The 14,120-nt window shown below is 44.7% G+C and overlaps 1 protein-coding gene across 1 annotated transcript in view; it reads right to left on the bottom strand.

The window, feature by feature from the left end:
* ADAMTS18 (ADAM metallopeptidase with thrombospondin type 1 motif 18) overlaps nt 1–14,120 on the bottom strand; it is a 156,372-nt gene that overhangs the window by 4,134 nt on the left and 138,118 nt on the right. Inside the window, exons 16-19 of the mRNA XM_066242865.1 lie at nt 11,921–12,047; nt 8,331–8,535; nt 6,127–6,312; nt 3,492–3,704 (exon numbers count right to left, since the gene is read on the bottom strand). Coding sequence (XP_066098962.1) covers nt 3,492–3,704; nt 6,127–6,312; nt 8,331–8,535; nt 11,921–12,047 — 731 coding nt within the window. The remainder of the gene's footprint in view (nt 1–3,491; nt 3,705–6,126; nt 6,313–8,330; nt 8,536–11,920; nt 12,048–14,120) is intronic.

The following is a 14,120-nucleotide window of genomic DNA, read 5'->3' on the forward strand; positions in this document are numbered from 1 at the left end:
CTTGGGCTCATGCTTTCTAGCTCACCTGTGTGCGCGTCTCCCAGTTAAGTGACTCAAAGAAAAGAGAGCTTCCAGAAATACAGAAGCTGCTGTAAGAATGTGGAAGCAAATGCAGACACATCTAGGCAATTAATCATAGTAGTTAAAGAATTCTTAAAAAAAAAAAAATCTCTGCAGATGCCATTGCGGAGGGGATCATTTAAAACAGGGGTCTCAAACTCAACTCAGCATGTGGGCCGCAGAGCAAGATCACAGCCGTTTCGGCGGGCCGCACTAGGTCTACAAAAGGCAACTGTTACGCAACACTTTTCTCACTGCAGTTGAAAACAAAAAAAAAATCAGTACAACAAGCACAATCGTACATGCAGTTTACTCAGTGTCACAAAACGACCAGAAACTGTAGTTCGCATCACAACTGCTGTTAACTAAGCTAATATCTAGCTAGGATGCTAGAGAAATGAAAAATACAAGTAGGCCCCTAGGCTTACTTAATTTTATCCAAAATATTTTGAACTTCGTGGATTAGTCTGCGGGCCGCACAAAATTGTTCGGCGGGCCGCGAGTTTGAGACCCCTGATTTAAAACCAGGACAGCAAAAAGAAACCGTACTCAGCTCTGGAATTACATACGCCCTCGGTGCCCACCCAGAGGCCTAGTTAGCATGGTGACTCTGGTGCTTCCCAGAAATCAGTGCTATCACTGTCCAATTAGAATTTTTTTTTAAAAAAAAATAGATGACTAACAAGAACTGTTGATGTTCTTAAGTTTTCATGTGAGTCTGAACAAGATAACAAATGGGGTTCATAACAAGAATAAAGATCGGGGAAAAAGACACATTTAAATTATTTTTTGCTTTTTAAAATTTGCTATGTTACAGTATTATTGCAGACAGGCGAAGATCTCATGTTGGGCAGTAATCACTGTCTACACTGGTATTTGGGATGAAAGATTACCATATTTCCCCATGTATAAGACGCACCCTTTTTTGAAAAATTTGGGGTCTAAAAACTGGGTGCGTCTTAATCAGTGGTTGTAGATTTTTTTACTTTCATTTCTTGCTTTTTCGCGCTTGTTTTGGCGCTCATTGTTGAAGACAGTGATTCGTCATCAGACACAGATCAGGACAAGCTAATGCAGGGGTCCCCAAACTTTTTACACAGGGGGCCAGTTCACTGTCCCTCAGACCATTGGAGGGCCGGACTATAAAAAAAACTATGAACAAATCCTTATGCACACTGCACATATCTTATTTTAAAGTAAAAAAAACAAAACAGGTACAAATACAATACTTAAAATAAAGAACAAGTAAATTTAAATCAACAAACTGACCAGTATTTCAATGGGAACTATGGGCCTGCTTTTGGCTAATGAGATGGTCAATGGGCTCCTCTCACTGACCACCAATGAAAGAGGTGCCCCTTCTGGAAGTGCGGCAGGGGCCGGATAAATGGCCTCAGGGGGCCGCATGCGGCCCGCGGGCCGTAGTTTGGGGACCCCTGAGCTAATGGATGGGAGTTTTGACAGGGATGAGGAAGAAGTTGTATGAATTTTATGATGAATAAAACTTCAGTTCAATAACTTTATAGAATACATTTTTTTTCAAATTTCAGGCCCCAAAATTATGGTGCATCTTATACATGGGGAAATATGATATGTTCAGGTAGAAAGAATTTGAGTTTGTAATTAGCCCCAAATTCAAATATAGCTGAGTGAGTATATTGCTGTACAGGCCATTATCAAATCGCCTATAGCAGGAGCTGGCAAACTTTCCCTGTGAAGGGGAAGATAGTAAATGTTTTTAGGCTTTCTGGGCCATTTGCAGCAATTACTCTGCTTCTGAGGCACAAAGAGGCGGGGCCCGGGGGTGGATTAGGCATGCTGGCAGCTCCTCACTGATCTAAATAACAGATTTGGAAGTTGATTTTTACAAGGTTAAATGAGTAAACTAATGATAAAAGTTTCAAAAGCAATCATAGCAATAGGTTTGCATCCAGTACAGGTAACCACGTAGCTCATTTCCTTTCCTCCATATCTCACTTCCCGGCTCTTCCCAAACACACACACGGCTGACTCTCCAACAATGCAGGGTGAGGAGGATGAGGAGGCCTCAGTTGAAGACCCGCATACAATCTGACTCCCCCAAAACTTAACTACTAATAGCCAACTGTTGACCAGAAGCCTCACCAATAACAGTCAATTAACACGTACTTCGTGTGATGTGTATGGTATACTATGTTCTTAAGATACAGTCAGCTGGAGAAAAGAATGTTATGAATGAAATCATAAGGAAGAGAAAATACAGTTATAGTACTTTTGAAAAAAAATCTTGCGTAACAGTTGGGCCTGCACAATTCAAACCCATGTTGTTCAAGGGTCAACTCTGTATACATACATGTATACTTACCAGTCAGAGGCATATACACTGCTCACAAAAATGAGGGGAGCAGGGAACCTGCAGATACTCCAGCACTTTCAGCCTTTTGTCTACTGCATTTTCTCCAATGAAATAAAAGTTGGTTTTGTATCTCATTTGCATAATTGAACAACTTTCTTTGACTTGTTATTTGCTTTTCTGATGTTTAATAAAAAAAATCAAATGCTTTTTTTAATCGCTTCATATTCATTTGAAATATCCCCTAATTTTTGTGAGCAGTATATATATATATATATATATATATATATATATGCAAATATGTGTAAACATAGAACACCCCCCCCCCCCCATGTTTCATGGTGACGTGTGGCAGCACCTCGCTCGCCAGCCAGCTCTAGCCTGCGCCACCTCTTGTTGGGACGCTGCAGGCCCCAGAACACAGCTGTGGATTTCTGAGGACATGCTCTTCTCTCAGACTTAGCATCACCTGCTCCTCCCAGGAAGAACCAAACCGATGTGACCAAACTGCATGTAAGTCTTCCGAGGAAAAGGGTGGCACTAACATCTGATGAGCTGAAAAAGCTGAGGCATCCCAAGCTGAATTGCTTAATTCTGAGCCTTACCCACCTCACCGCAAAGTAGGGATGAGAACACCCACTTAAGACCACTGAGAGGCCGGGAGAGAAAAGCGAATGCATGAAGTGTTTAGCACAGGGTATGGCAACGGTTTGACAAACATTAGCTGTTACTGTTCAGACATAAAAACCAAACGAGTCAAGGCTGAGCAGTCATCATAGAATCTAGACGCCCCCAGTGGTGGGTGTAATAACAGCGCAACTGTGAACATTAGCACTATGGGACAAGCCAGGTACTGAGGACTTATGTTATTTACTCGTGAAGAGCAACAACAAAACTTGCAAGATTGTATCTTGTCAATTTCTGAAATTGAGCCTCAGACATGATGGGACCTGCCCAGGCCACACGGGACGTGGAGGCGACCAAGGGGCCCTGCCGGAGCTCTTTACACTTGGACAGGTCTCTAACGGCAGCCCTCAGTGGACCGCCTTTTTTTTGAATCTCACTTAAATACAAACCCCGTACATCTGTGTATGCTAACCTGTTGCCATGGCGATGAATACCATCCAGCTGCCACACTGTACACTGGACGGGCTGGGCAGGCCCCTCGGTTGCAGGTTTCTTCCAAGTCCAGGTTTGGCTTCTTAATATTGCGGCATCTTCGCTCCGGGAACGTTATCAGCTTTCCCTGGAAGGGCTTCTCGCCGCATTTCAGGTCCCTCTTCCTCACGCCCGGGCCACAGGTCGCAGAGCACTAGGGGCCGGGAAAGGAGGCGTGAGTGTGCAGAGCCCACCGCCAGGTCTGCTCAGCAGATGTGTTCCAGCCTAAGGACGCACCGTCCACGTGAAACTACAGGGACTGGACGATGGTCCGTCAAGCGCGCGCATGCACGCAAGGAGCCTACAGATGTGGCACCAGGCCCCTCGTGCTACAGGCGAGGAAACCAAAGTCACAGAGCGCAGCAGCACCGTGAAACAAAACGAGGCTCTGTCCACTGTCCCTACAGATGTGAGTGAGGCCACGTCCACACAAAGATGAGGCGGCCGAGGGCGGGGTCAGGGCCTCTAGGTGCTGTCTGTTTGGATGTCCCCATCTAGCTGAGGCCTGAGGAGTTGGGAACCCGTGCCAAGAAGGCAGGGCACAGCGGTGAGAGTTAGAGGCTCCTGAGTGGGAAGAACGACCCCATATATACATTATTTTTTACCCTGCCTCGCTCCGAGATCTCTGAACCTCTGAGAGAAAACCTGATACTGTGTTATGACAGGGGAAAAAAAAAGAGAAGGATGGAGACTGATGAACGTAGTATGAGAAAACTTGTGTTTAAGTTTTTTAAACACTATTCTGGGATAAAGTGCAGCGCCATCAGTGTAACAACCATAAACAACAAAGGATGACACTGACTGAAGCCCTGGCTGGATAGCTCAGTTGCGTTAAGAGTGTCATCCTGAAGCACAGAGGTTGCTGGTTCGATCCCTGGCCAGGGCACATACAGGAACAGATTGACTTTCCTGTCTCTCTCTCTCTCTGCCTCTGTCACTAAAACCAATAAATAAATAAAAACCAGAAAGGATGACCCTGAGCCTCACACTTCAGCAGCTCTAGGGGGAGGGACGGGTGCTGGCTCCATTGCAGACGAGGGCAGAGAGGCTTAGCCACGATCTGCATCAAGGCCAAGGTCACACCTGTGGTAAACCCTGAAAGCTGCCTTCAAACAGGGTAGGTCTGATTCAAGCCCAAGCATGTAGCCATTAGGGTTTTAATGTCTCTTAAAGAAAAGGAGTGAGGACTAGAGAGATGAACATGCCGCTCTGTCCTTACTGTTTAGGCAGGAAAAGGGCGCTGATGGGGAAGAGCCAGAGGCGGCTGAGATAGAAACCCCTCCTCTGCTGAGCCTCACTGACCGTCCCTACTGCTGGCCTCTCCTTTCTCTCGGCATCTGTCTTCCTCACCAGGTGTGAACTCCTGAAGCGCAGAGACCGTCTCTCAGGTTCCCGAAGTCTACTTCTGGCCTGGTTCTTTGCTCACGTTTGCTGTGTCTGTGAACTCAACTGAGCTTCCAAGCTAGGAATCCAGGAGGCGTCTTCCAGTCCTGCCCACCTATTCCTGACGGTACCACATGGCTGCTCTTGGAACTATCAAAGATATTGCTTCTCTCCAGCCCTGAAATACTTGCATCTTTTGTCTTAACTACAGGCAGTCCCTGGGTTATGAACGAGATAGGCTCAGTTGGTTTGAAAATGTGTCAATACATACAGAAAGGTAAACATATTATGTTAACACAAACATCTAAGTTGCACTTAATAGGCACCTGTTCCAACTGACATACAAATTGAACTTAAGAACAAACCTGTAGAACCTCTCTCATCGTCACCGGGGACTGTCTGAACTGTGATACCCGTGCAAGCGCCTCCCCTGCCTCTGGGCTTCTCCGTTTTGCATGGACTCTCCTTCTCTCTAAAATGAAAGCCTGTTTGTCCCACTTCTTTAACATTTTCATTGGCTCCCCAATACTGAAAGCAGTGGTGCCGGTCCGCCGGAAATTCCGTGCCCTGATGTTGTATGATTATAGTCTATAATCTTCATACTACATCAGGGTGGTTAACTCTTCCGTGGATATGCAGTTGAAAAACACTGGTGTAAAGGATATATTTCTCATCTGTTACCCGTGGCCCTCATGCTCTGTCCCTGATGACGTTTCCAGCTGCACCGTGCCCCGTTCCATCCTGACCAAGTGTGGCAGTCTCTCTCCCGTGTCTGGGGGAACCTCTGTCTGGAACTCTTTCCCAGCTCCACCTCTGCTTGATTCCTGATCCTCCTTTAGGCTCAGACTCCTTGGAAAGGCTCTTCTGACAAGGATTCCTCCCAACGGCGGGCTGGGTAGACCTCCAGGTGTCCCATGGAATGACACACCTCTGTCACAACAGTCCGCATGCCTTTACCCATGTTCCTATATGGAGCTTTAAACCTCCACTGCCCAGGTGCTACCTGATCAGTGTGATGGGTGCTGTATCCATATTTGATAAAGAAATCAGGCGGGAAGGATGAGTAATTAATTAGAAGGTACCTGGTATGTGCGTGTCGAACTCAAAGAAGCTTTGAGCACCGGGATGCTGGGGGCTGAGCTGAGCATTAAGAAAATGGAACCCAGAAGCCAGCGGAACATCCAGACTCCTACCTCACTCCACGAAGAGATGACCCACTGCAGCCGGGTGTTTTTGGGGCACCGTCCCAGCACACAGCCCTCCTGCGACTCTGGCCTCGGGACACGGGCACACAGGCTCTCGGGGAGACCCTCGGCCAGGGGGGCGCTTTTACACTGCACTTCCCGCCTCCTCACCCCACGCCCGCAGGTCTTGGAACACTTGAGAAAAAAAAAAATGCCATGAGCAGTTTCACATGATTTTCAATTTCTCAGACATACTTAGTTTTAGCAGTAAAAAAAGACAAGATTAAAAAAGAAAAAAAAAAATTTCCATGTGAAAGCTGGGGTAAACTCATGAACCACGGCTCCTTGTCATGGAAAACGCCCCCGCTCCCTGTACCCACGCCCGCCATGCAGGTTTGGCTGAAACACCTTTTCATGAGAAACGCCCCCACTCCCTATACCCACGCCCGCCACGTAGGTTTGGCTGAAACAGCCCTTTGAATTCTCCTTCTGTAAACGGTAACTCCTAACTGCAGAGACACACCGGGCTCAACACCACATACTACTGAGCTTTAGCCTCTGTGATAAATGAACCCAGGCCCTCATTCTACAAGGACACCTAAGGATGCTCAAAGACATTCTGCCCCACTCTAGTCCCCTAACACAGTGGTCCCCAACATTTTTTGGGGCCACGGACCAGTTTAATGTCAGAAAATATTTACACGGACCGGCCTTTAGGGTGGGACGGATAAATGTATCATGTGACCGAGACAAGCATCAAGAGTGAGTCTTAGATGGATATAACAGGGAATCTGGGAATTTTTAAAAAATAAAACATTGTTCAGACTTAAATATTTATATAAATAAAATGGAAATAATATAAGTTATTTATTCTTTCTCTGTGGACCGGTACCGGTCCATAGCCCGGGAGTTGGGGACCACTGCCCTAACAGACTAACAGAACAAAACCTTATTCTCAATTCTGACCTCTGTTGGGGACATGGTAGTACACTGTGCAACTCAATTAGAGATCAACACCCTCCACAAGGTAATGTGTCCTATGGTAGGCATGACTGAAATGCAGTCAGGGGCTGTTACCTGGCTTCATAGTTCAGGCGGTCAAACCCCGGAATTTTTATTACTATCTCCTAAAACTGTCTTGCCATCTGTGGCTTAGCAGAGCCTGGGCTAGTTCAGAGCCGAGTTCTCACCCTTGGACAATTTGGACCAGATCATTCTTGTACTGGGGAGCTGTCCAATCCCTACCGTAGGATGGTTATCTCACCAGCAGTAACCCCCCCCCGCCCCCCACCGCGACAATCAAAAATGTCTCAGGATATTGCCAAATGCCCACCCCCCCGCCCAGTTGAGAACCACCGAGTTGTAAATGACAGGTAGTTTTTTTGTTTTTTGTTTTTTTTGTATTTTTCTGAAGCTGGAAACAGGGAGAGACAGTCAGACAGACTCCCGCATGCGCCTGACCGGGATACACCCGGCACGCCCACCAGGGGGCGGTGCTCTGCCCCTCCGGGGCATCGCTCTGCCGCGACCAGAGCCACTCTAGCGCCTAGGGCAGAGGCCAAGGAGCCATCCCCAGCGCCCGGGGCCATCCTTGCTCCAATGGAGCCTTGGCTGCGGGAGGGGAAGAGAGAGACAGAGAGGAAGGAGGGGGTGGGGTGGATAAGCAAATGGGCGCTTCTCCTATGTGCCCTGGCCGGGAATCGAACCCGAGTCCCCCACACGCCAGGCCAACGCTCTACTGCTGAGCCAACCATTCAGGGCCGACAAGTAGTTCAATGCTTCTTCCAACTTTAAAACTTTGTACCTTTCACTGGGAGTTTGTGATGAGAGCAAAGTTCAGGCCCAACTGCTCTCTGGATTCCTTAACCTCACCTCTTTCATTGAAGCAGGAGTTGTAATCCTTTTCCTGCCTCATTCCGTGTCTTTCCTATTGGCTTTGGAGAACTCGGGAGCTAGTTTCACCTGCCAGTCCTCTGCCCCGAGAATCCTGTCTGGCTGTGCTCCAGAGTCTAGCCTGCAAGTCTGCTTTGGACTTCTAAGGACTCCCAGAAACACTGATTAAAATGCCCCCCCCCCCCCGCATTCCCTCAGTGTGTTTCTCCTGAAGGTGCAAACAGCTGAGGGCCTCTTGGGAAGCGAAGATACCACCTGTAGTTTTGTCACCTTTGTTTTCCATGGGGAACAGGACCAATGCCCTCAGTCTGTCCAGTTACCTGAGACCAGGCCCCGAGGCTCCACTCTGGTGGGCAGGCATGGCCGTTGCAGACTTGAACTTGAGTGGGTGTGCTCACTGGGCAGAGGGAATGCAACACAGCCGCCTCCTTTTGGAAGGGCTTCTTCTGGACACATTGGATCTTGCGGCTCTGCTGGCCCCCCGCGCACGGCCGGCTGCACACGCTCCACTCGCCCGGCTTCCAGCTGTCAGTGGCAAGTGACAAGCACAGTTACTTCCAGTGAAGCCCAGACTGGGGCTCGTGACTTCCAAAGCCGTTGCTGCGAAAGATTAACCACCTGATGAAAGCCGGTGGGCCGGTTTTAGACCCAATGAGGGCAATTCACACTAATCTTTTATAGATGCTGAAGCCCGCACGAATGTGGTCCAATCACGGGGAGTCACATTCAGTCACCACAAGGTTCTGGGGAAAAATACATTCCTGCTCTCTGAAGAAGCAGCGTGTGCCATTTGGAAAGCTGAGCAATCCATTCATTCAGCCAAATTTCTCAGGATCCTAACTTTGGTGCCAGGGACTCTGCTAGGCACTGGGGTTGGAAAAAGGAATGATACAATGTTCTTTCCATTAAGGAGCCTACACCACAGGGAAGTGGCAGATGGGTGAGCACATCAAGACAACACTTTCTGATCATTGCCACAATATCAGTTAATATATACATGATGATAATGCGATTAATGGAAGTGATCAATAAAAGGTGTGTGTGTGTGTGTATGTGTGTGTATGTGTGCGCACGCGCAAGAGAGGTGCATTCCGAGGAGGTCTCACAGATGCAACTCCCAACGAGGCAATTCCCCCAACTACTTTTCTGGTTAGTCATAAAATTTACTGACGGCTTAGAGCTATAACCTTATTTTAAAATTGCCAGGCCACCTTTTTCGCAGCAGTCTGAGACTTGGCTTATATTTGAAGGGTAACCAGCTGAAACTATTAATCCTTTTCAACAACTACTTTTGGTTCATTGAAATTCTGCGATTTGAAGGCCTAGCATTAATTAGAAAGCTCTGTCAGATGTGGTCGTTAATACACTTGAATCAGCGCGGCAATGTCTCAAGCTCGGCTTGCTCTACCAATATTCTAAGAAATGAAACATCAAAAATGTGTTCTTGTTCTATCTTCACATTCCCCCCTCACCCTTTCTAGTCCTGTCGGTTGTTTCTCTGGTTTCCCCGTAAGCCTGACATGTGAAATTAAAGCCCTTTAGTCCAGAGAATTTAGAACGTGCATCCAAAAATTTTACATCTTCTTCACCATTGTATAATTCATATTATTTACAGATTGTATCAAGTAAAATAATTTCTTATGTTTGTACAATTATTTGTTCTAATAATGAGATGTAAAGAAAACATTATGAAATCAGTAGCTTTAACCTTTGTCTATAAAAATGTTTTGGGGGGGTGTCTACAAAATTTGAGTTTTTTTCCTTTATGTGGCCCTTGTAAAAGGACAAGAAAAAGCATAAGACAAACAGACTTCTTGCAGGACAGGCACGATGCTCCACGCCTGGGCTCTAGGTTCGCTCTCCCCTGGCCTCCTTCCCTACCCACCCCAACCTCAGAGCGTCCATTCCTCCCTTAGGGCTTTCTCTACAGACTTTTTATTTTTTTTAATTAATTAATTAATTAATTTTTTACAGAGACAGAGAGAGAGAGGGATAGACAGGGACAGACAGACAGGAACGGAGAGATGAAAGCATCAGTCATTAGTTTTTCGTTGTGCATTGCAACACTTTAGTTGTTCATTGATTGCTTTCTCATATGTGCCTTGACCGTGGGGCTACAGCAGATGGAGTAACCTGTTGCTCGAGCCAGCGACCTTGGGCTCAAGCTGGTGAGCTTTTGCTCAAACCAGATGAGCCCGCGCTCAAGCTGGCAACCTCAGGGTCTCGAACCTGGGTCTTCCGCATCCCAGTTCGATGCTCTGTCCACTGTGCCACCGCCTGGTCAGGCTCTACAGACTTTTTAAATAGCATGTATCTCACTGCATCTCAGTTATTTCTTCACACATCTTCCACGTGGCTGTGGGTTCGCTGATGGCAAGAAGTACAAGTTATTCACTTCCATATCCCGGTCCTCAGCTCAGAGCTGGCTCACATTAAGTGCACACGGGCCCTGACTGCTCCATGGGAAGAGTGGCGTTAGCTCAGCTCAACTCTTCTGTCCTTCTCAAATACCATTGAGTCTAAACTTTATGTCTAGTATATCCCTAGGGAAGAAGAGTCCCCGAGAGTCCCAGTTATTAGAAAAGAAAGTGAGACATAAATAATAGGGTGAAGAAGAAAAGAAGGCAACAAAGGATCCTGGCAGTGACTGAGAAGGGCTCTTCTACTTTTAAATACCCACTGAACCTGTTACGGCACAGGGTTATCACTTCTGCGTTGGCTCATCAGGAAAGTCCTAGGAGTTGGCTGGGACCCAGGCTTTCTCCCTTCTCATGGACGCAGATGTAAATGGGGTCCCTTTCTTTGGTTGGCTGAGATAACCAATGATGTGAAGGAGGTTTAAAATAAGAAAACATCAGCTTGCCATTCAAACCTACAAATCCTACATGTACACACACACACACACCACCTAAAGGAGAGATTACTCCACAAGGGTCAATAACACTGTCTGGTAAGGTCTTAAAGACATATTTCTTAAAACCAGGTATTTCTTAGCAAAAGGGGAAAATCCATTAAGAGCCCCCAAATTTCCTTCTCTTTTCTATGTTTAGGATATAGCTGACTTCAGATTCTAAGAGAAAAACTGGGCTGACAGTTGGGCATATGGGATTGGTAGATAGCTAAAGCCCCACACAATTATGAGAAACATACTATTTAAAAAGAAAAAAAAATACATGTATGTGTATAAAAGGATTGTGTAATATTACTGCAATACCACTAAAAAAACACTACTTATTAAGATGATCTGAAACATTAGCTAACCCAACATTGCTTCAGAAAGAACTTGGTCAGTTCTATATAAATACATTTGGCAGAAGATAAATCACACAAGAAAAGACTCCCATTTGGCTGGGACGATTACTTAAAATTATTGTGCAAACAATAGTGTGGCTAAAATCCATCCAAAAACAAACCCACTGAGCTCCCCATAGGTTAGTATCATCAGAAGCAAATTACCACTTGGCCTCTTACCCCTTTCTTTTTATTTTGTGTCTTGCTACTGTGTAATTTGCATCTGGGTTTCATGGTTGGCATCGTATTATGATTTTTAAGTTCTTAGACAACTATATAAAAGTTAAGCACACAGCCACATGTAAATTTAACTAATAGAGGAATCTGTTATTTGAGTATCTGTTTGATTTAGTCTCTATGTAAAAGTTAAAAAAAAATACCTTTATATTCTAAGGTTAGGTTTGCATAGCCAGAGTTGAATGTCTAAAGCAAATTTGTGATTTTCAAGTTATATAGTTTAACCTCAACTACCTTCTTCTATTACATTTTTGGGCATTCTGTCTATCTTAACATTACTTTTGATCAGAAGCACTGACCTATGGTCTTTAATTATCTCATACCAACAATAAAGGCATATAAAGTCCAAATGTAACCAGAAGGACATTTCCAGATGACTTACTAGGCAGGGCAGGAGAAAGCATTGCATACTTTGGGCTCAGTTGCTGGCTTGGTTCTTGCATTGCAGAATGAGGAATTGACTTGAGTATTTTGATCTCGTAAGCAAATGGCCTTTACACTTATGTAACCTAATAAGACAAAAGTTATGAAGTAAAAAGTATAGATAACCAATTTAATTTCATTTCCAGATTTACCTTCTGACTTAACAGGAGTCTGATATTTTATTCAAGATACAGTATCCATATATTGTGTGAGAACGCCTCCTTTTGATAAAACCTGCAACTCATTTGATCGCATTCCCCCCCAAGATAATAGTTTTCATATCTTAATATTTTTAACATGTAGCTTCATTTTCAAGGCAGCTGTGGGTTCCAGAATCACACTGTGATACATACAACCTTTTGAAAGCAGGGCTGTTGTAAGGGAAACATCCTACCAACTTGCGCTAACATTGCACACATCAAATGGAAAATGTTCTTCAAAGAAATACCATTGGTGATTTATGTGTGGAAACACTAAGGTTCTGCCTTTCCATGAAGCATCTTCTACTTCCGTAATGGTCTGATGGATATACAACAAAGTGGAGCTCACTGAATATGTATGGATTCGTACCTGTTAGCTAGAACTGTTTTGTTTGTTTGTTTGTTTTTAAGCAGCATCCTAAGTCTTGCTTGCAATGTTCATTTCAGGACCTCTCATCAGAGGAATAAATTTGATGAATAACTATCTGTTAGTTATCTGTTAGTTCCCTAAATAGGAATTCTGCCTCCTCTTTGAATTGCTTGTATTTACATGGTGCTTTTTCTTAAAATGAATCTGAGAAGCAATAAAAAGTCACCCCTGCTATTATGATTAGGTTAGAGGAGGTTTGCCTTCAGGAGGCACATAACAAAACCATATCGGGAATCCCTCAAGTTAAAGAGTTTACTTCCAGAGAACTTATTCATTTGAACTCTTCTTCTCATATGCCTCAGACACATTATGGCCTGTGGGTCACGTGAAGGGGTTGCTAAGTCAAGGCAAGAGGGAATCCCACAATGCACTTCTCCAGCATCCTCCCGTTGGCTGGATTCATTCCCTGTAGATGGAAGAGGGATCACCGCTCTCCTTCCCAAGAAACTGTGCTCTCTCTGGAATACCAGGAAGTCATTGCAAATGACCTCAAAGAACACTAGATGTGTGAAAAACTGCTCATGCTCCAAAACTAAGTAAAACAGTGTAAAGATATGTCTATAGAAGCAATTTTCAACCGGTGTGCCAGAAGAATTTTTAAAATACACAATACCTGACTATTTTGTCAGGGGCACTGACCTCTTTTCCTTTAGATTGTCTAATTAAAAAAAAAAAGACAACTAACACAATAGCCATCTGGTGTGAATGAATTAAAATTATACCTATTTGTTTTTTGTCACATCAGCAAAAATATATATTTTGGTGAGCCGCAGACTCTTAGTTATTTATGTGTGCCCTGAGATAGAAAAGGCTGCAAATTGCTGGTCTACAGCCTGGTTTCTGTTCTGAAAAAATAACAAAAGGATACATAGGGCATGTGACTGAGAAGGTCAAACCCACGTGTTCTTAGGTTTGTGTAATGAAAGGAATAGAATGATACAGACCAAAGTATTTAACGTTGGCTGTTGATGATTAAGGGATTATGGAAGATTACTTTTCTTCTTTATAACATATTGACTTTAAAAATGTTTATCAGTAAAAGCATATTACCTTTTAAATATTTAATTTTTTTAAAAAAGTATTTTCTCATGTTAATTAGCACGAGCTCCTGAAGAAGAGGCGTTACAGACATAAGAATGCCTTCATTTTCTATAATTCTGCTGTCTCTGGTTCCCAGATGCCTTGTTTGCCAAGTGCAATGGGCAGAGTTAGGAAAGCCACTGTCACCATGTGCTCTGAACATGAGGACATGAGTGCCCAGCCACTTTATGGACTTTTATTCCTTTTCCCAAGTGTGACAAAAACTGATTAATAAAAAAACGTGATGTTTCTGGATCTCAATAAAATGCCAGCCTTCCAGCTGATGAGAGGATAACCTGTTTTTCCCTCCTTACAAGGGCTATTTCTCAGAGCTAATCCATTTCCCTCTGGGAGGCTGTGACCTCAGCCGTGAGGGGGGTGGAGTGGCACAATAGCCACATTTTGGAGCACGTCTACAGTCTGCCTTGCATTGTTCTCACTTCTAGAAC

The sequence above is a fragment of the Saccopteryx bilineata genome, chromosome 9 (assembly GCF_036850765.1).
Source record: "Saccopteryx bilineata isolate mSacBil1 chromosome 9, mSacBil1_pri_phased_curated, whole genome shotgun sequence".
NCBI lineage: Eukaryota > Metazoa > Chordata > Mammalia > Chiroptera > Emballonuridae > Saccopteryx > Saccopteryx bilineata.